At 42.0% G+C, this 20,500-nt stretch overlaps 1 protein-coding gene and 1 non-coding gene across 2 annotated transcripts; both read right to left on the minus strand.

The window, feature by feature from the left end:
- Positions 1-7,295: 7,295 nt before the first annotated feature.
- TOMM20 (translocase of outer mitochondrial membrane 20) lies at positions 7,296-18,750 on the minus strand. Its single transcript, XM_032608723.1, has 5 exons — positions 18,505-18,750; positions 14,051-14,097; positions 13,404-13,485; positions 10,305-10,447; positions 7,296-8,525 (listed from the first exon to the last, which is right to left on the minus strand). Exons 1-5 carry the CDS (start codon positions 18,623-18,625, stop codon positions 8,481-8,483), a joined length of 438 nt encoding a protein of 145 aa, XP_032464614.1. The 5' UTR covers positions 18,626-18,750; the 3' UTR covers positions 7,296-8,480.
- On the minus strand, positions 17,929-18,060 carry LOC116742058. Its single transcript, XR_004346335.1, has one exon. It is a non-coding gene; the product is annotated as a small nucleolar RNA SNORA14 (small nucleolar RNA).
- Positions 18,751-20,500: the final 1,750 nt, after the last annotated feature.

The following is a 20,500-nucleotide window of genomic DNA, read 5'->3' on the forward strand; positions in this document are numbered from 1 at the left end:
AAGAATCCGCCTGCCAATGCAGGGGACACGGGTTCGAGCCCTGGTCCGGGAAGATCCGACATGCCGCGGAGCAACTAAGCCCGTGCGCCACAACCACTGAGCCTGAGCTCTAGAGCCTGCGAGCCACAACTACTGAGCCTGCGTGCCCAGAGCCTGTGTTGCACAACAAGAGGAGCCACCGCAGTGAGAAGCCCGCGCACCACAAGGAAGAGTAGCCGTAGCCCCCGCTCACTGCAACTAGAGAAAGCCCGCGTGCAGCAACCAAGACCCAACACAGCCAAAAATAAATAAATAAGTTTAAAAAAAGAAAAAAGAAGAGGAGGGCAGGTTTGGGCGCTGCTGGAATGGGCTGAGCAGGAAACAGCGGGGCAGAGGGCAGTTCAGAGGAGCAGGTTCAGTGGAATGAAGTCAAGTCTGAACATGTCATCTGAGGTGACTGTGGACATCCACATGGTGCCGAGCAAGCAGGCAGCCATACCCGCCTGCACTCAGGAGGGGTCATCGGGTACAGGCGCCACTCGGCCACAGAGAATGAAGTCACCCAGGAAGGAGGGAGAAACTGGGGAGAATCTCCAGGAAAGAGACGCCAAGAGAGGAGCAAGTTCTGGCAGAGGTTCACTCCCAACCCTGAGCCCCAGCTCCCATGGCCTCTGGCTCTCGCCCAACATCATCCCAGACCCCCAAGATGATCTGCTCTCCAAACTCTGCTCCCACTTATCTGGTCCAGTCTGTGATAGGAGCTCAGAAGTCATGGCAACCTTCCCGAAGCATTACCTTTATGTCAGTAACTTGAGAGATGGCAGAGATTTCTCTTAGACATTGCAAAATTATAAAGCAGAAAGCACACCAAAAAACCTCTCGTTTATTAAAAAAGATGTAAGATTTCAATGATGTTTTCTGCTTTCCACTCCTCGGGCTCTGTATTCTCACAAGAAATAGGCATCCATTCCATGCGCAACTTCAATGATATAGTGGCCACTCGGTCCTGTTTGCTCATCATGTCTCTCATCTTTGGTGAAAAGTACCCCCATTCTTTAAAAACATAAAAAAACCCCAAAACACTCCAGTCCTCCTCCTTCATCCTATCAAATAGGTAAGGTAGCCAAGTACAGTGCAAGTTACCCTCAATTCAAGTCCACAATCTTACAGAGAACTAATCTTCAACCAAGGTGCTGAAAATACACAGTAACAGTCTCTTCAATAAATGGTGTTAGGAAAACTGGATATCTACATGTAAAGAATGAAATTGGACCTTTACCTTATACCATATGCAAAAATCAACTCAAAATGGATTAAAGACTTAAATGTAGACTGGAAACTGTAAAACTCCTAGAAGTAAAATTAGGGGAGAAGCCCCTCAGCATCAGTCTTGGTGATGATTTTTTTTTTTTTTAATTTGAACCAAATGTACAAACAACAAAATAAAAAAATAAATAAATGGGACTACATCAAACCAAAAGCTTCTGCATAGCAACGGAACAAAATGAAAAAGGCAACCAACGGAATGGAAGAAAATATTTGCAATCCGTATATCTCATATGGGTTAATACCCCCCAAATATAAGGGAATTCATACAATTCAACAGCAAAATAACAATAACCCAGCTTAAAAATAGGCAAAGGGCTTAGACAGACGTTTTTTTCTAAAAAAGATAACCAAATGGCCAACAAGTGTATGAAAAAGCACTCAACATCACTAGTTATCTGGGAAATGTGAATCAAAGCCACAATGAGTATCACACCTGTTAGAATGGCTTTCATCAAGAAGACAAGAGATAACAAGTGCTGGTGAGGACATGAAGAAAGGGGAACCCTCGTGCACCGCTAGCGGGAATGTAAACTGGTGGAGCCACATGGAAAACGGTACGGAAATGCCTCAAAAAATTAAAAATAGTACTGCTTGATCAAGCAATCCCACTTCTAGGTATTAAGCCCAAAGGAAATAAAATCACTATCAAAAAGGTATCTGCACCCTCATGTTCATTGCAGCATTATTCACAAGAGCCAAGATAAGGGAATAACCTAAATGTCTGTCAGTGGATGGATGGATAAATGTGATACACACTTTATAAGAGGAAATTCTGCCATTTCCAACAACACGGATGAACTTGGAACATTGGACTAAGAGAAATAAGCCAGACACAGAAAGACAAATACTGCATGATCTCACTTATATGTGAAATCTGAAAAAAATCAAGACTCATAGAAACACAGAATAGAATGGTGGTTACCAGGGGCTGGGGGACAGGGGAAAAGGGGAGGTGTTGGTCAAAGGGTACAAACTTTCAGTTATAAGATGAATAAGTTCCAGAGATCTAACATATCTCATGGTGACTGTAGTTAATATTTACCTGAAATTTGCAGGGGGTAGGTCGTATTCTCACCACTCACACAAGAAAAGGGAACCATGCGAGGTGATGGAGATATTAACTAGCTGGACGGTGGTAACTATTTCACAAGGGCTACAGACATCAAATGTCACACCGTACATCTTATATATTTAATGTAATATACATACACAATTTTTACTTCGATAAATCCTGAATCTTCCACTTACTATGCAACACTGGGCACACCCTGTAAGGCTGTAAGGAGTGGCGAGTTAATATGTTCTAGAGCTCAGGGAGTGTGACTGGCACCGTGCACACGTGCCTGGAGCGGCCAGGGCCCAGAGCTCCAGCCCCCTCTTTAAGTCTGCTTGTAGAAGTGGCACAAGCCCAGTGAGAAGCAGAGACGGAAGGAGCTGTCCTGGCATGGAGATCCCTGTGCTAATCGTAAAGCTCTTCGTAAGGAGCTAACAAATGCCACTATTTCTCAAGCTTTTTCAAGTTGGGTTTTTATACTTGCTACTAGGGTCCTAATTAATACAGGCAACTGTAAAGGAAGCTTTTATAAACCACTGCAGTGCTCTCTGGGAATGGGGTATGGATAAAATTGGTCTATAAGGAATTCCATAGCAGTCCAGTGGTTAGGATTCCGCACTTTCACTGCCGAGGGTGCAAGTTCAATCCCTGGTCAGGAAACTAAGATGCCACAAGCCAAGCACTGTGGCCAAAAAAAAAAAAAGAGGTCTAGAAAAGAATCAGTCTCTGCTGACAACCAAAGTTGTCCTCTTCAAATGGTGAGTAGGTTGAGCAATTACATGTGTGACGTGAACACTGTCGAGAGGTCACTGAGTATGTTCAGCCTCTCCGGGGACCAGTCTGGTGTACTACTCTGGGTAAACTGAGACAGGCTCTGGTTTTATAACTTCAAAGATGCCCACTCAACCAAGGAACAAACTGAAAGGCCAGCTCAGTCTACTTTCTCATGTGATAAAAGGCAGGGATACCTGGATTTGAGGACTTCGGTGAACTTCCAGGGGGATGCAGTTGTTCTGGCTCTCTCTCTGAATGTGCAGAGCACACGTGGGCACACAACACACGGAGACACATGCTGAGTGCCAGGCACCACTCCATTTCTCAGATCAAGCTCCTGCTTCACCACAGCCTCTCGTCCCCGTTTTCTCCCCTTCACTCCCCACCTCTAGCTTCTTTGTCAGTATTATGCCAAAGTACTTGACTCCCTTATCAATATGAGTGGAAATTAAACAAGGATCTAGTACCTCCAAAATTATACAATTTATTATGTAATTTAAATACATACTATAATTAGTATTTAAACAATCTATAAACATTTTATATATATGTAAACATTTTATATATATATATATACATATATATATACACATATATATATAATGCTCCAGAAAACCTGAATCTAAAAAGGGAAAAAATCCATTTGATTCACTCAAAGACATAAATATGGAGTAAAAACTCACAACTTACATGCTTAGGGAGCATGATTTCTGTTTAGTTGACCTGTCTAGTCGATGGGTTATTTTCTGAAAAAAATTCCTAAAATGCATTTTTTAATGGCCTGGCCTATCTTGAACATAAAGTCTGATAACTGATGGTCTGTACTGGGAGCTCCCAAATAATTACATTCTGCTACAGTCGGCAGGTTTTTTAAAGCACATGTCTCACTTTCAGAGTGCTACATACAGTACATCATCTGTGACCTTATCACAGCTGGTGTTCTCCAATAAGGATTTCCTATTCACATTTTCCACTTCACCACTGAGCGTCACCATCTGCGTCACGTTCATGACCTGAGACCAGCAACATCACCAAAACCAGGGAACTTGCTAGAAATGCTGATTGATATGTGTTCCTGGCCGAGACCTGCTGGCCAGTGTCGGGCCCAGCAATCTGCTTTAACAAGGCTTCCATCAGAATCAGATGATTCTGATACATCTAAGTCTGGGAAAACACTACTACAGAATCCTCACCTGTTGACAAGAAAGCAGGGGTTCTAAACCTGGGATCTGTGATCCCCCTTAAGTCAAAGGCAAGTGTGCATTTTCCTGGGGAGAAGCTGCAGAACCGTCAACTTTCTCAAAGGGATGGTAACCAAGAAACTTGATTCTACGTTGAATCATCAAATTCAGCAGAATTCTCTTCTGCAGACATACACCAAGCCAAAATTTTCTCCAAGCCTTTTAATATCACTTACGCAGCTGAGGCACAAGCAATAATAAAACTGCATTTTTTACGTTACAAGAAAGGAAATTTTGTGTATCTGCATGATATACCAATTTTCTGAAAAATCTCTTCTGCGCTGACATTCACACACACTCTGGTCCATAGGCTGAGTCAACAAGGTCAGAAAGGCAGGCAAGATGAGAAACCGTCAAGTTTACTAAGAAGAGGACTCCAATGTTTACCGACTGCCCACCACACACTGTACCAGGTTTTACACACTTTACAGAAGTGAGGTGTGAACCTAAGTTCTATTTATCTAACAGAACAGCACTGATACTGCCAGGTAAGCCCCCGTTTTAAGCGCTCTTGAAGTACAAACTGTGGAGACGACAGCGGAGGAGCACAACAAAATGACAACCAACTGCTGAACAACCGTTGATTAAAACGACTGGCAGCTACCAGAAGAAGGCATTCTACACCCAAGGACATAAAGAAAGCACGAGAAGGTTGGAGAGGCGCCCTCTCGCCACCATCAAGTCCCACACCACCTGAGCGGGCGACCCTAGCTAGAGGACACTTAACATCGCAGAGCCTCGCCCCCGCGTGAGCACGGAGCCCCATGGCAGTCTCGCAGCTGGGGGGTCTGGCATCGGGAGGGCATTTCGCTGTGAAGGCCGGTGCGGCTCGATCGCAGGAGCCCCACAGGACGGGGTGGAAGGAAGAGGAGACTCCACTCCGGGAGGGCGCACGCAAGCTCCCTCGCGTGACAACGGCATAACTGCACAGCAGCCTGAGCCCGACCTACCTGCGGGTCTTGGAGGGTCTCCTCGGGAGGTAGCGGGCGTCTGCGGCTCTCTCTGGCATCATAAATGCTGCTGGCAGACATTTTGGGTCCCTGGTCCCCGAGACCTGGTCCAACCAACAGCCTGCAGGCTCCAGCGCCGGGGCGCCTCAGGCCAAAGCACCCACAGGGAGGGCACCCAGCCCCACCCATGGGCAGACAGGCCGCCTCAACTGGAGCCCAGGGCCACCTCCCCACACGTCACTAGGCCTAGACCCAGCCCCGCCCACCAACGGGCGGGCACCAGCCCCTCCCCTTCCGGGCACCGGCAGGAAGCGCGCGCAAACCTCTAGACCAGCCTCGGCCACTAGGGGGCAGACGGCAGCGGCCGGGAAACTACTGAGTCTGCAAACACAGCTCACTACCTACCCTGGTCCTGTACTAGGACACACAGGACATATCCCACAGAGAGCCACTTCTCCCAGGTCGACAAATGTAACTAAGCTACTACGTATGGGTTGACAGAGGCTGATGCAAAGACAGCACACGCGGACGCGGAAGCCAGAGGTACGAGGGGCCATGAGGGTGCCAGCGACTCCGAGAATCAGCAAAACGAAGGCAAGGCCTGGAGTTTTCACAGATGTGGAACTGGTGAATTTATACAGATATGGTGAATTTCGATATAGATTTAGTAGTAAAGTGGAGCAGCCAATCTACTGGAAAGAGCTCAAGTAATGACTGTAAAGATGATCCAAGAACTCAGGAAAAGAATGGATGCACAGTACAAGAAGTTCCAAGAAGTTTTTAGCAGCGTTAGAAAACATAAAGACCAACCAAATGAGAGTGAAGAATTTAAGCACAAATTGTGGAACCAAAACAATAGATCTCTGCCCAAGGAAGCATGCCAATGTGCACTAACATTTCCATTTCCAAAGACCTAAGTGTGCTGCAACATTAGCACATGGGAACAACCAAGCTATTATCACTCTACTTAAATCTTGAGTTGAGCACCATTCACCCAGCATCCCCACCGCCTGGTTCCATCACTGTGTAAAACTTTAGATAGTAAACAGTGTTCAGCAATTACTTGTCTAGACGGAAAAAACTTTTTTGGTACTGGTTGTTGTTTTTAACACAATATAGCTAACTTTCAAAAGTGGTACCTAATTTTAAAGCACCAAAGCTGTCACTCAAATAAGATGTACTTGGCATAATCAGCTCTCAAGTAAGGATATCGCTACCTTCAGTAAGCATTAATGCTGATTATTTCTCAGAAAGCCAAGTGATACCCAGCTTGGGCTGCACTACAGTTCACAAGGGCACATAGTCTTCATTCCCTCCTAAAATAAACCTAGGTTGACCCCTCACACTCCTCCAGCTAGTCCTTAAGTTTTCCTGGGTCCATTCCTCTCTTGCCAAGCTGTCTGCCCCTTGCTCTTTCCCCACCTACAATCCCTCTGACTGCCCCAAGTCCATCCCCCATCTGGGAAGATGCAGGACAGAAGAGTGTTTCCCAGCTGCACGGTCAATTACTGACGAATCACCACTATACTGTTTTGGATTTGGGATCCTACTAGGAAAATGAACCTACCAACACATGTTTGAACTAGTCACCCCACTCCACCTCATCCCTCAAAAAGCATGCAGGCTTGTCACTGAAAAAAGCACACTGTTTATGGTTCAGAATCACAAACCTGGAAGGTTCCTAAGGAAGAGTCCTTTAATGTGCAAGGGACCTAGTCTGATGTTCTTATTTTACAGATGAGAATACTGGAGTTGAGATGTCATGTGGACTTGCCCAAGGCTGGCAGCTATCCAGAGGGAGAAACTAGAACCACACTCCAAACTCATCCCACTACATCCCAACCACCACAAACCCCTGCAGTTAAAGTTTTTAAGAAAAACAAAATGTCTAATACACAGAAAAGGTCTCTCTACATTCAGACAGAATAAAGGCAACCGGTACAACGAGAAATGCTCAACAAACACCACTAAGTACCAAGGATCTTTATTCTCAGGTCTGATACTGAATCTGTGGCTGCAGATAATGTCACTATTTTGAGAATAAAAGGTCCCATTATCTTCATTCTTTGCAAGTCATTCTTTGCAGCCACAAAGTTATACCTTATTCCCATAACAAGATAAGTGAATCAGGCTGGAAGGGGATTCAGGAGGTACACTGACGATAAAAGCAAAGGGGAACACAAACTTTTACAAGCATATTGTCCCAGCTACCCTGAAGGTTAAATTTCAGATTAATTTACAAAAGTAGTGACAGAACCATGATTTCACTGAAAATCAACACAAGTTATACCTTAAAAAAAAATCAATTCAGAAATACTATGTCAGGCAAGCATGCAAAATTCAGAGTATTAAAAAATGCAAGGGCTGGTTGCCCAAACAGATATATCCCTCAGAAAAAGGGATTTGAAAATGCTGAACAGAACCAAAGGAATTAGAAGCTGAATCAGCAGACCAAATTCCCTCATTTTAAAAATGCGGGCAGACATTGACTGGCGAAGCTTACTCAGCTAGATTAAGGGTGTACACAGATCTAATTCCTGGTGCTATTTGCAACTACACATATCTAAAATACAAGGAGATAAATATCCGGAACACATTAGGCCCACTGATATAATCAACGGTGGGAGTGAAGTTACTATAGCACAGCAGCACATTAGACATATTTAAGAGATTAAATGGAAAGAATCTCTTAAAGATTTTAATGCTCAGTTTTAATACACAATCAAGTTTCCATCCAATCATCTGATGTACAGCGAACTGTACTAGCTTAAAGGAAAAAAGTGCATTCTTCAGTTTTCTTCTACACTTTTTTTGGCCTATCTATCAAAACTGAGCATTGGGTATTTTTAATGTAAGTAATGTGATGTTATACATGTACATTCTAATTGCACACTTTAGGAATAAACAAAATCTGTATCTCGGTAACTGATAGTGTATTTATAAAATCAAAACCTATCAAAATACACTTTTCACTGAGAAAAATAAATAAAACAGACAAATGGATCTACACAAAGTAAAAATTAACTTTGGTAGATCTCAGTGTAGGACAGTCCATAACAAGCGTATTTGCCCTTACTCCCCCAGAGCTGATCATCTTCCAAGTTCAGATTTTAAAAATATTTTTAAATTGAGATTATTATGTTGACATATTTCTCATTCCACATCATCTTCAGCCAAGCTCTGAGCACTTACAATTCTCTGAAAGAGAAAAGAATTTTTCATTTTTTAGAAGTATGATAAGCATTTAATCAGGATTCTAAATTCAACATAAAACGCCCTTCGTATCAAATCTCTGAATCAAATCCTGCTGAGGTTTACCCATACTGAGATATCAACATTTAACACTTCATACATTGTTTATATCTGAGAAAACAATGATCATTGTCAGTCCCATCTCAAAATTCAAGTCAACAAAGGAACCATAACATTATATCGTGTTACATGTTAGTCAATTTTGTAACTAAAACCAAAAAGAATTTAAGATCTCTTTTCACTCCCACAGGAAGAAATACCAATTAGTGCTATACTGATCATTCTATCCTCCAAACATTTCCCTTTTCTGCCTGTAAATGGTCACAGTCATTATACAAAGACATCATCCTCAGGTCAATTTCCCAAAAGCACTATGCTATGCTGTCTTTCAAAAGACAGATAATCTTAGACAGAGGATTCTGCCAACTGACTGGGAACCACATTAGTCTAAAATAAAAAAGATTGAAACTCCTTGGTTTTCCAACTCTTTCCCTTAAATCCTTTTTTTTTTTTTTTAAAAACATCTTTATTGGAGTATAACTGCTTTACATTGTTGTGTTAGTTTCTGCTCTATAACAAACTGAGTCAGCTATACGTATATTTGTATCCCCATATCCTCTCCCTCTTGCATCTCCCTCACCCTCCCTATCCCACCCCTCTAGGTGGTCACAAAGCACCGAGCTGATCTCCCTGTGCTATGCAGCTGCTTCCCACTAGCTATTTTACGTTTGGTAGTGTATATATGTCCATGCTACTCTCTCACTTCGTCCCAGCTTACCCTTCCCCCTCCTGTGTCCTCAAGTCCATTCTCTACGTCTGTGTCTTTATTCCTGTCCTGCCTCTAGGTTCATCAGAACCATTTTTTTTTTTTAAGATTCCATCTATATGTGTTAGCATATGGTTGTTTGTTTTTCTCTTTCTGACTTACTACACTCTGTATGACAGACTCTAGGTCCATTCCCTTAAATCTTTAGGACCCTTTTTTTTCAGTCCCTTTCCAATCTAGATGAGTAAAGATTAGTTTAAAGAATTGTAAAGATGAGTTTAAAGAATTAACCAGTCATTTTACTAATTTTTAATTATATCAAAGATGAAAATTCATTTAATAGACACGATATTCCAAAAAGTAGATTCATTCGGGCTCCTTGAGAAGGATTTAAAATGAGTGGAATGCATTTTAATTAACTCCTAAGTTATGCTTAACCTCTTATTTAAATGGGATGTAGTCGAATAGCTCCAAACTTGAAGCCCACCTTAGCAGCAGCAGAGACACTGGGGCCTTCAGACAAGTGAGATCAGAGGAAACCCAGAGCCCTTTATGACCTGACTTCCAAGCTATGCCACCTTGGCTCCTCTGGCCTCTGCCAGGCCCCTTAACTGCATGCGTGGTTTCACACAAGAGGCAGAAAGCTAGGTTCAGAAAGTAGCTGGGAGTGGCCTGAATTTGATGATTTGAATACTAAGGCCTGAGATTTAACACTAAGAGACATAATTCCTAATCGACTTCCTGGGCACAATCACTAGATTTTATGCCCCCTCATTTGGATGCTTTTCTCTTAGGGAAGAAAAGGTCAAGCACTGACATCTCCTGTACTATTTTCATTACATGGAGGAGAGTTTCATGATGTCATCACGTCCACTAGGCTCCTTTTTAAAATGCCAATGTCCCTAAACATTTAACTCTCAGATTCTCCTCACTTATTTCATAACATTTCAAATCTTTACCTGACTAATTGTTGGGAGCTTAGTCAGAAGCATCTGGAACACTGGTGGTGGAAGAGTTTGCTGCAACACTTGCAGTAACTGCTGTGGCTGTCCACACACAGCAATCGCATTTGTCAGATGGTCCACACCCTTCTCATATTCACCTGGAAGATTTACATAAACATGAGACTGGAAAAGCCCTTGCCTTTGTTCAAAATTCAACCCTAAAGTCTTCACTGTATCTCCAAGTGAAAATGACCAAAAACATTGTGCAAGTAAAACCTAGAAAATATAGTAAGTACACTCATATAACTGATTAAGAAGCCATGAACAAGAATGAGTCAGATTATATGTAGATATTGAAGGGACTCCAACACACATACAAAGGGGGGAAAATAAGGTACAGAAATGTCCAAGTTTAAAAAAAAAAAAAAGAAATGTCCAAGTTTATTACTATTTATATACTAAGAATACATAAGAAATTGCTAACAATGAAACAGTATTTTCTATGAGAAAAGAGAACTGGAAGATTGGGGGACTGAGGTAGACAGGCCCAATTTCACTTTAAACTAATCCCTTATACTGTATGAATATCACCACATGTAAGTAGACACCCTAAAGGCCTTTAATCTCTTCTGAATCTAGTCATCACCGGCAGTCATCCTCTCTGCAGATCCAACAGCAAACAATGCCAAACAATCCTGGATACATTTACACATTTACAGGACCTCAATCGCAGTCAACTTGTCATCTTGAGCTACCTTCACACATGATGTTGCTACAACTTTTGCTGACCTGATAGCCAGATATCAAGTGGTATGTTTTATAATACCAACAGCATTGAAAGCATCATATAATCCTTTTACGACAGAGCAGAGGAAGAACAAACCAAGTGTTACAAGATGGAAGTAGCCATGTGGTATGCAACACTGCTGTGTTGAGCAGAACGCTCTCCTCGCCCCAATGCCTAGGCCCTCCCTCTCAGGGAATTCAAGGTGCAGCCTGAAGGAGACGGGAAAATGTTTCCCTGATTGGTAGCTAACTCATTTTCTGTTGTAGACTTTTTCATTGGTTCTCCTACTCACTGATTTTTAATCTTAGTTTGTTGGCAATTTAATGTAGGGACTGTGCCATTTGTAACTCTTTCCGTGAAACTGAACAAATTCTGATTATGTCAAGAAATTATTTCCTGAGCTTCTGGGTTGGTGAATACATCGAAGTACTAGGAGGGCGGCACCTCCAGAGAAGGCGTGGAAGTCCCCACCCCCTAACCCTACGCCTCTCTTCTGTCTGGCTGCTCCTCAGTACTATCATCTAAAATAAACCAAAAAAATAAAAATTAAACTTAAAAAAAAACCAAATATAATAAACCAGTAAACAAAGTTTTCCAGCCCTGAGTAAGAATATAACCAAACAAGGGAGTAAAGACTCTGGTAAATAAGGAGGAACTGCCTCCACCTAGCATTTTCACTTCAAGTATTCAAACTGAAGAAACCATTAACTCTACAAAGAAGCATTAAAAACAGAAAATATAAGACTCAGGTCTTCCACATAAGACGGGGACACAATGGCTCCACTGACTTGGAAATTAAGATGCCACATGGCCAGTGAATCCTCATGCCACTGAACTTACAGGCAACAGACGGGATCACACTATTGTCTGAGGATATGAATTCCGATTATTAAACGGAAATAGAGTGACTATACCAGAGGGCTATGTGTAGAACACAGGGGATCCTCTGAGACACCTCCTAAAACTTCTAAACACACTGGAAACCACTCATGAACAACCACAGCAATTCAGCTCAGTGAAACAAACCGTTTCCCCTCTGCCCTTGCAGCTCCAATCGCATTCACATATCCTGAGACGAGCTCCTGCTCAGCAATGACGCTTATTGCCTAAGCTGCTTATGCTTTCTCATGGCTTACTTTTCCCAAATTCTAACCACCTGAGTCTTCTACCTCAGGCTGGGTTGGTAGATTCCACCAGAAGAAAAGGCAGCTTGGCAGCTGAGTTAAGTACCCCTCTGGGTGTGCTGGGCTGAAACGGGACCAACATACGCCTGGGAAAAAGAACAACTCTTCCCTACCCTTCCTTGACCCCCCCATCCCCCCACCACCATGAGTTAACTTTTCTTTTCCATCTGGATCTAAAGGCTAAAGACAAACAGATGCCCACAGTACATGGATCTCCAATATAACCCAAATATATGCTCTATCCTTAGACACATATCATTATACATGCTTTTCTTTTTAGATATTGAAGTAATACAGCCATAGCCTCTCAAACGATCCTTATGAGGATTTAAGTGCTTTACCTTGCCCTATGATTAAACTTCATATTTTTCTTAAACCGTGAAAAAGTCAATTATTTCCTAGCAAGACATTTCCATTTTAATTTATAATTAGCAGCTTACTATACCAATCAAATAAAAAACAATTACTGCCTCCCTTACCTCTCTCAAGAATTATTTCTTATGAAACAGAAGACATGATAAAAATATCACCATCGTAAACCTTTAATCTCTCCCCGTAAAAAAAAAAAAGGGGAAAAAAAAAAACCCACAAATGACCTGCATCATGTAGTTCAATACTATCTAAATCTATTGTAACAGTGAGAATAAGAAAAACAAGTTGACACTTGATACTATTTTTATTAATGACAGAAACTACTTCAAAGCTACTTTGAGATAAAAGCTAATTTGACAGTAAAAATATTTATAAATACTTCTGATCAGGTAAATTAACCTTCAACCTTCTCTGGGACTTATTATATTAGCCATTCCTTCCTATAAGTACTAGAAAAGACCTGAAGGTTAGATGAAGGAGTTGAGGGAATTATACTCCCAGATACTCTTTCAGTCACTACTTATATATTACACTATGACTGTATTCTCTAAAGTACTTAAAAGCAACCTCATTTGTAAAGATTACTTGTCCTCATATTATTAAATTAGATGTCTCATATTATTAAATGCCTAAAAACTTGTCTTCAAGTATTTACAGTATCTTTTTAAAAAATAGCCCACACTACATTAAAAAAGCCCCTCATCACCATAAGTTTATATTAGTGTGAAGAATTTTACCTTGTTTCCTAGTCTTTCAATGAATATTAATTACCTTGAGCTAGTAACTCTTCACCAAGCTGTATTTCTTCAAGGAAGAATTTCTGAACGGCTTCAGCATCTTTAAGGTCAGGTAACTGTTTAGAAATAGAATATTTAGTAACTGATACCAGAATTACTCCAGGGATATAAACAATACAAAAAATCACGCCACTAAAAAAAACTGAATAGCTCATTATGAAAACTGACAAAAAGAAATTCACTCTTCAACAACACTCGCAAGGATTAGAGGTGAGTATCTACATTCAAATAAATGCAAGAAAAAATACTTTTTGATCAAAGTGGTATTTGTTCTTAGAAAACTGTGAATCAAACCTAAAGTAAAAGGTAAAGAGTACAGGGCTTCCCCGGTGGCGCAGTGGTTCAGAGTCCGCCTGCCGATGCAGGGGACACGGGTTCGTGCCCCGGTCCGGGAAGATCCCACATGCCGTGGAGTGGCTGGGCCCGTGAGCCATGGCCGCTGGGCTTGCGCGTCTGGAGCCTGTGCTCCGCAACGGGAGAGGCCACAGCGGTGAGAGGCCCGCATACCGCAAAAAATATATATATTTTAAAACAGAAAATCAATGTCTGATACCAATTAGCATTCTCAAAATACACATTTGAAGTAGACTGTAAAATAATTGTTTCTCTAAAAGAGATTACCTTGGAAAGTCCAGCTCTCTCCTTGGCAAGCTTCTGTTTCTTTCTTCCTGCAAGAAAGGTAATATTTTCATTTCATCATTATTAAAATGGGAATCAAAGGAAGTCTAAATGCTGTGGCAGTCATTCATTCTATTTGCAAAACATGCCTGACTCAAGCTCTCTTCTTGTGATTTGTCAGGGTCATAAAGATAGTTCTGGTCAATGAGCTATGGACACTAGGACATTTCTGGGCAGAAGCGCTTTCCTTCCCTCTCAGGCACCAGGATGAGCAGTTTACAAGATGGAGACACTCCCCCAGCTGGGTCTCTTGAGTAATTATCACAAGCAAAGCAAGCCTCTCCTCCCACCTTCAACCTACACAGGACATGAAACACGAACAAAACTCAAGCCACTGTTGTTTCGGAGCTTTATTGCTGAAATATAACAGACTCTGTCTTTACCGACTTTTGAAAACTACCTGGCATTCTTAAATAGGGAAAAAAACAAAACGAAAACAAAAAAACAAAACAAAACCAACAAAACCCCCAGCATTTGACAGTTTTCTTTAAAAATAAAAAAAGGAAAAAAAAAAGCATAGTTTTTATGCATTTGGCAAAAATAAGAGGGCAGAAGGGTAGCACTCAGAAATGATTCTTAATTCAACTACTGCCAGCTAGTTAAGAAAAAAAAACCCTCTGCCTTAAGTCTGTAAGTTGTTTAGTTTTCTGTTTTTTGATATGAAATAGCAATACTACAAATCTTAGGAGTGATGTTGTTTAAATCTGTTAGTCAACCCTTAAAACCAAATCAATAATAGGACACTAACAGTATTTTAAGTTGTTGTTTAATTGTACACCCTGTGTGAAAGAGTGTTGGCACAAGGAAGCTCGGGCTTCATTTATATCCCAGATCTTCCATTGACTAGCAGTGTGACCTTGGGCAAGTTACAGTTAACCGGTGTCTCTCCTTCTCTGTATGTAACAACTGGTTTATGAACAATACCTGCTTCATAGAGTTGATATGAGGATTAAATGAGTTAATGTATTTTTAAACAGTGCCTGGTTGGTATCGTGAGATATAAACATTCAGTGTATTGAGACAGTGCAAATGTCCTCTTAAAACCTTAAGCATTCTATAAATCCAAATTTCAATACATGACTAAAGAGGCAGTGACCTGTTTGCCTAAGTGCAGAGACAGATGGTTAATTTACTACAGTCAGGGAACCTTTTCTTATCTACACTTACAAACTAGGTTTAACCACACCAGTGTCTCTGGCCAACTCTAGCCCCCAGATTACATAAAGTGCTACAACTCTAAGGCTTAAAAACTGTCTTAGCACTTTCAACAAAAAAATACAGGTTAAAGCTATCTTACACATTATTTTGAAGACTGCCTATTTTCCCCACCAGCTACCTTTGCTAGGTGTTCATCACTGGGCAACTGTGGGGAAACAGAATGCATAATATATTCTACCCCCAATTTGCTTAACTAAGGGTTTCGTTCAGCCCTCTTTAGGCAGAAAATAATGACTGATAACCAGACTATATTAACTAATTACTAAGTATCACAGTACAGCCTAGTGCTGGGAGGGTACTACAACTTCTAGAAGAGAAAGACTTCACAGAGGAACTGGACATGGAACACTTGGATGTTAAGGGTAAGCACCTGTTTTAGATGTTACATTCCAGACACTATTCTAAATGTTATTAATTAGTTTATTTTATCCTCATAGTAACCCTATTATCATCGCCATGTTACAGCACCTCAGAAGTAAACCTGGAAAGTTTGTGGAATAAACAGAGAAATACAATATGCTAAGTCAGAATTATGGAAATGACAAAAATGATAATGAAACAGTATAAGGAAACTTAGTTTCCAATCTTACAGGTTTCTTTTTTTTAAATGGAGTGGAGAAGAACGCATGATTGTTGTTGAATGTTTGATAGTTACCAAATTTTAAGATCGCTTAGTTGCTTTAAATTTATAGCTGTTAAGATTAAAATTGTGGTTTAATTTATAAGACAATTAACTTGTATAAATTTATAGCTATAAGATTAAAATTCTGGCTTTACTTTTATAAGACAATTAACTTGTTACATTAACTTATTTTCAGGGACAGTATCAAATAGGATCTCTGTGACAAAAGGACACAGAACACACTGAAAAACCAAGGAGTTACACATTCAATCAGCAAATCGACTCAAGATTTGCTAGAAATCAGTCCAAAGTGCTACTGTGTAAACCTAACAAGTTAAAACAGACTAAAAAAAACCACATAAAATATGAACTTACAAAAAGCCCCAAATCTAAATCATTCTTAAAGCATTCATTTAAATGAGAAGATTACTCAATATATCTTAAAATGATGAATCATTTTACACAGTGCTGTATAATGAAAAACATCTGTAGTTGGCACTATAATTTGTAGATTAAGTTTCATTTATTAGTGATTATTTAGATATAAATTATGCTGTAGGAGTTCTGGTAATCTACTCTTATTAATGGAAGGTTTAAAAAAAACTGAATAAATTAGAATCCCAGATCTAACCTCAAACCTATTTTAAACATCTTAACTCTTTTCCTTAAAAAAAAAAAAAAAACAAAAAAAAACACACACACAAAACAAAACCCAGAAACACTGATTTGAAAAACGCTGCCCTTTTATTATAGATGTAAATATTCTATTAGGAATTAGGCTAGAAAAACACGAAATTAAACTAAACTGAAATCAATTTCGCTCCACAAATACAAAACGCCATCAAGGTCTTAAAATCGGTCAATCATACAGACTTTAAACAGACTGCAAAATTACTCTGAATAAGGTTTACCTGGTAAAGAAAATATCAAATAATTATATTCATAAACAATCTTTAGCGTTCATCCATTACCATGTGCCAGAGGTACTGTACTAAACTCTACATTATACTATTTTACAACAGAGGAAACTAAAGGTTGAAATCCGTTGCTCAAGGGTTATTCAGCTACTAATTCAAGCCTGACCACTTAAGTCATCAGGATACTGCTGAAACTAGAAAAAAAATTTATGGATTGAGGATGATGGAAAAGAAATTCTGAAAATAACAGATTTCTCAATTTGTCCAGAATGCTAGTTTCATGATTTCTTCAACCAAAAATTCATTTTCTCAAGGTTTAACGATAGGATTGTAGTGTTTCCAAAGGAAAAAAAGGTTAATCCATTCTTTACAGAGCTCTGCATCCACGCCATCACCCCCCAGCTATTTCTGAAACTACAGGAAAATTATCTAAATTCCAACAGTTACACTTAGAGCCAGCATTTACAGGGCCTTCTCCGTGTCAGGAATGGTGGCAGACACCTCAAATATTTTAATCTTCAAAAAACCAACTAGAGGCATTACCTGATTTTGCAAGCTAAGAAAATTAAGACTCAGCCCAAGATTATGCTAATCTGTGACTAACCTGGGCCAGAAAACTCAGTGTCTGAATCCAAAACAGCACTATTTCCATTACTCCACCTAACCATAAATAAAATAAATTATCTCCATATCCCTTTCTTCCTGAGACATAGGAGAGCTAGAATTAGATATCATATTGTAGATGGTATAAGAGCACCTTTTCCAGTAAGGTAGTCACTAGCCACGTGTGACTATAGAACATGTGAAATGCCTTATTTTAGCTTAATTAAGCAGTAAATCATTAAATAGGATAATCACTTCTTCGTACTTCCTGGGCTTTAATAACTTACATATAAATTCTAATTTTAGGAACTGTTTTGACTGAGCAACCTAGGTAAGTTACCAAAGTTATTTTTTAATGCAACAAATTTGCCCTTCTATTGCTGCAAACGAGCATACCTCCGAAATTCAAAGATCACAAAGGTTTTGGTGACACGATTCCCCTCTTGTAAATCTCTCTTAAAAGATGTCGCAGGTATGAAATAAGACTGAGCCACAGAAGCAAAGCCCTTTGGACTCCCCTGCAATCTCTATAGCATTCACTCATATCTTGGGAGCCTTTAGAACGAAGCTACCAAGAGGGTTTAAGAATGCAACCTTATCGTTTGAGAACGATACCGAGCTGCATTTGCAGATTTGGTCTCAAGCACAAATTCGTAAAATACAAAAAAACCCCGCAACTTTCGAGCTAGAAATAGAGGTTTAGAGAGATCAACAGGAAAAAGGACCACAACCCCCGCCCTGAATCATAATACAAACAAATATGCATCTACACGCCGAAAAGTGTTTGGGGAAAACAAAATGGGAAAGCTCCCTCCTCCAAAATGGAGGGACTCGTGCGGGGCACAAGGGCCGGGAGCAGCCCTGGGAGCGCGCGGCCAGCGCCATCACCTTTCTCTGGCTTGTTCGCTCGCCGCCCCAGACCCGGCAGCACCACGCGGCCGCCCAGCACGCGGCGGCCCGGCGAGGGGCAGGAGGGGATGGGGACGCCGGGGTGGGGTGGGGAGGCATCAGGCCCAGGAGACAGGGGACCCACTCACGTTCCCGCAGCCTGTTCTTGAAGTTGGGGTCACTCCGTCTCTTGCGGTCGAAGTAAATGCAGTACCCGATGAAAAGGGCCCCGCACACGCCGGCGGCGATGGCGCTGTTCCGGCCCACCATCTTCTCTCCAACGAGGAGTGGGGTCGGCGGCGGCGGGGCCCGCAAAGAAGCCGTTGGCTCAGAACTCTTGGAGGCAACTGCACCGCTGAGCCCCGACGCCCGCCGCGAGGGACGCGGAAAGGCGGAGATGCGTCACTTCCGGCCCCTGTGGCCGAGGTCCTCTGGGATGTCCGCGGCAGTGCCTGAGCGGAGGCTCCAACGCTGCTTCTGCGCCTGCGCAGGGGCTTGGGCGCCGCCGACGCCGCCGACGCCGCCGACGCTGCAGCCGCTGTTCGCGTAGGAGTCGGGATTTTGCTGGAGGCCGCCCACTCCCGTAAAAGCCGCTGAGCGTGATGTAACCAGGGCGGCACGTGGCGGTCGTGCGCACACTCCAAAGCGTGTAGCCGACCTCCCTACTTGTGTCAAAGAAGGAAGGTCGCTGACTACAAATGCTTCATCTTTTTATAGAATGCAGGTAACCCGTGACTCTTGTTTGAATTTAATGGAATTTGCTTTTCAAGTTCAGTCACAATCCGTTGTGCCCCAAGGACCATAATCATACGAGGTCAGAAGAGTGAAACCATACGATTTCAAATGATGTTACAGTATAGCCTCAAAAGTGGAAGAAAATTAAATGGAGCGATTCCTGGACAAGTGTAACGGGTAAGAGATTGAAGGAAAAAAAATAGAAAACGTTGAGTTGTCAAGTTGTCATAGCCACTGAAAACATTATGTATGTAGTTTAAATTTAAAGAGGCAGAGGCGGGATCCTCTTTAAAACCTTGGAGTGATAGGCATGTATTTTATTCATAGTGGATCCTGACAGTTTAAGCTAAGGAGATGGTTCCTGATGGGGTCTGGCTGGTTGGCACTACTCTGTGTAGTTACACGTCAGTGTGCCATGTGCTAGGAGGGGTAAGTATCGGTCTCCACAGGGAGGGAACAGAAGCTCTGAATTTGGGACTCTCCCAGACCTGTCCCTGTGCCCCTCGTCTTTCCCTCTGGCTGGTTGTTTTTTGTTTTTTGCCCCACGGGACTTGGAAGATCTCAGTTCTCTGACCAGGGATGGAACCCAGGCCCTTGGCAGTGAACGCACTGAGTCCTAACCCCTGGACCGCCAAGGAAGTCCCTGGCTGGGTTGTTTCTATTTTTGGCTGTGTTGGGTCTTCGTTGCTGTGCGCAGGCTTTCTCTAGTTGCGGTGAGCGGGCTTCTCACTGCGGTGGCTCCTCTTGTTGGGGAGCACGGGCTCTAGGCGTGCGGGCTTCAGTAGTTGTGGCTCGGGGGCTCCAGTGCAGGCTCAGTAGTTGTGGCACGGCGGGCTCAGTAGTTGTGGCACACGGGCTTCGTTGCTCCGCAGCATGTGGGATCTTCCCGGACCAGGGCTCGAACCATGTCCCCTGCATTGGCAGGCGGATTCTTAACCACTGCGCCACCTGGGAAGCTCCCTGGCTGGTTTTGATTTATATCCTTTTGCTACAATAAAACTGTAATCATACTTATGTTCTTGAGTTCTGAGTCCTTGCAGTGAGTTATTGAACCTGAGAGGGTAGTAGGAACCTCCAGATTAGTAGCTGGCTGGTCAGAAGAGTGGCCTGGAGACACCACCCCTCCCCCACACCTGTGACTGGTGCATGAGGGCAGTCTTGTAGGGGACTGTCCACTTAACCTATTTAGTTTGGCTCAACTCTGTGGTAGTTGATGTCATTAGTTATTGCAAGGGTACCTATGGAAACATTTAGCTGGAGCTCCTAACCTAGTCCAAAAGCCTAGGAAAGCCCTTCTGCCTGGACCTGAGACCCTATAAAAGACTGGAAATTAGATCAAAGGTACATGTGCATTGACAGGACCGCAGTGGGGTGTGAAGGGGCATATGCACCAAAGCAAAGCAAATGACT

Source organism: Phocoena sinus, chromosome 16, assembly GCF_008692025.1.
Source record: "Phocoena sinus isolate mPhoSin1 chromosome 16, mPhoSin1.pri, whole genome shotgun sequence".
NCBI lineage: Eukaryota > Metazoa > Chordata > Mammalia > Artiodactyla > Phocoenidae > Phocoena > Phocoena sinus.

Excerpts from the sequence above, each read along its gene's own strand:
- TOMM20 (XM_032608723.1), bottom strand. The coding sequence starts at position 18,625 with ATGGTGGGCCGGAACAGCGCCATCGCCGCCGGCGTGTGCGGGGCCCTT. Across the intron at positions 14,098-18,504 it reads CAAGAACAGGCTGCGGGAAC|GAAGAAAGAAACAGAAGCTT; the intron begins GTGAGTGGGTCC and ends CCTTTCTTGCAG. Across the intron at positions 13,486-14,050 it reads AGAGAGCTGGACTTTCCAAG|TTACCTGACCTTAAAGATGC; the intron begins GTAATCTCTTTT and ends ATTTCTAAACAG.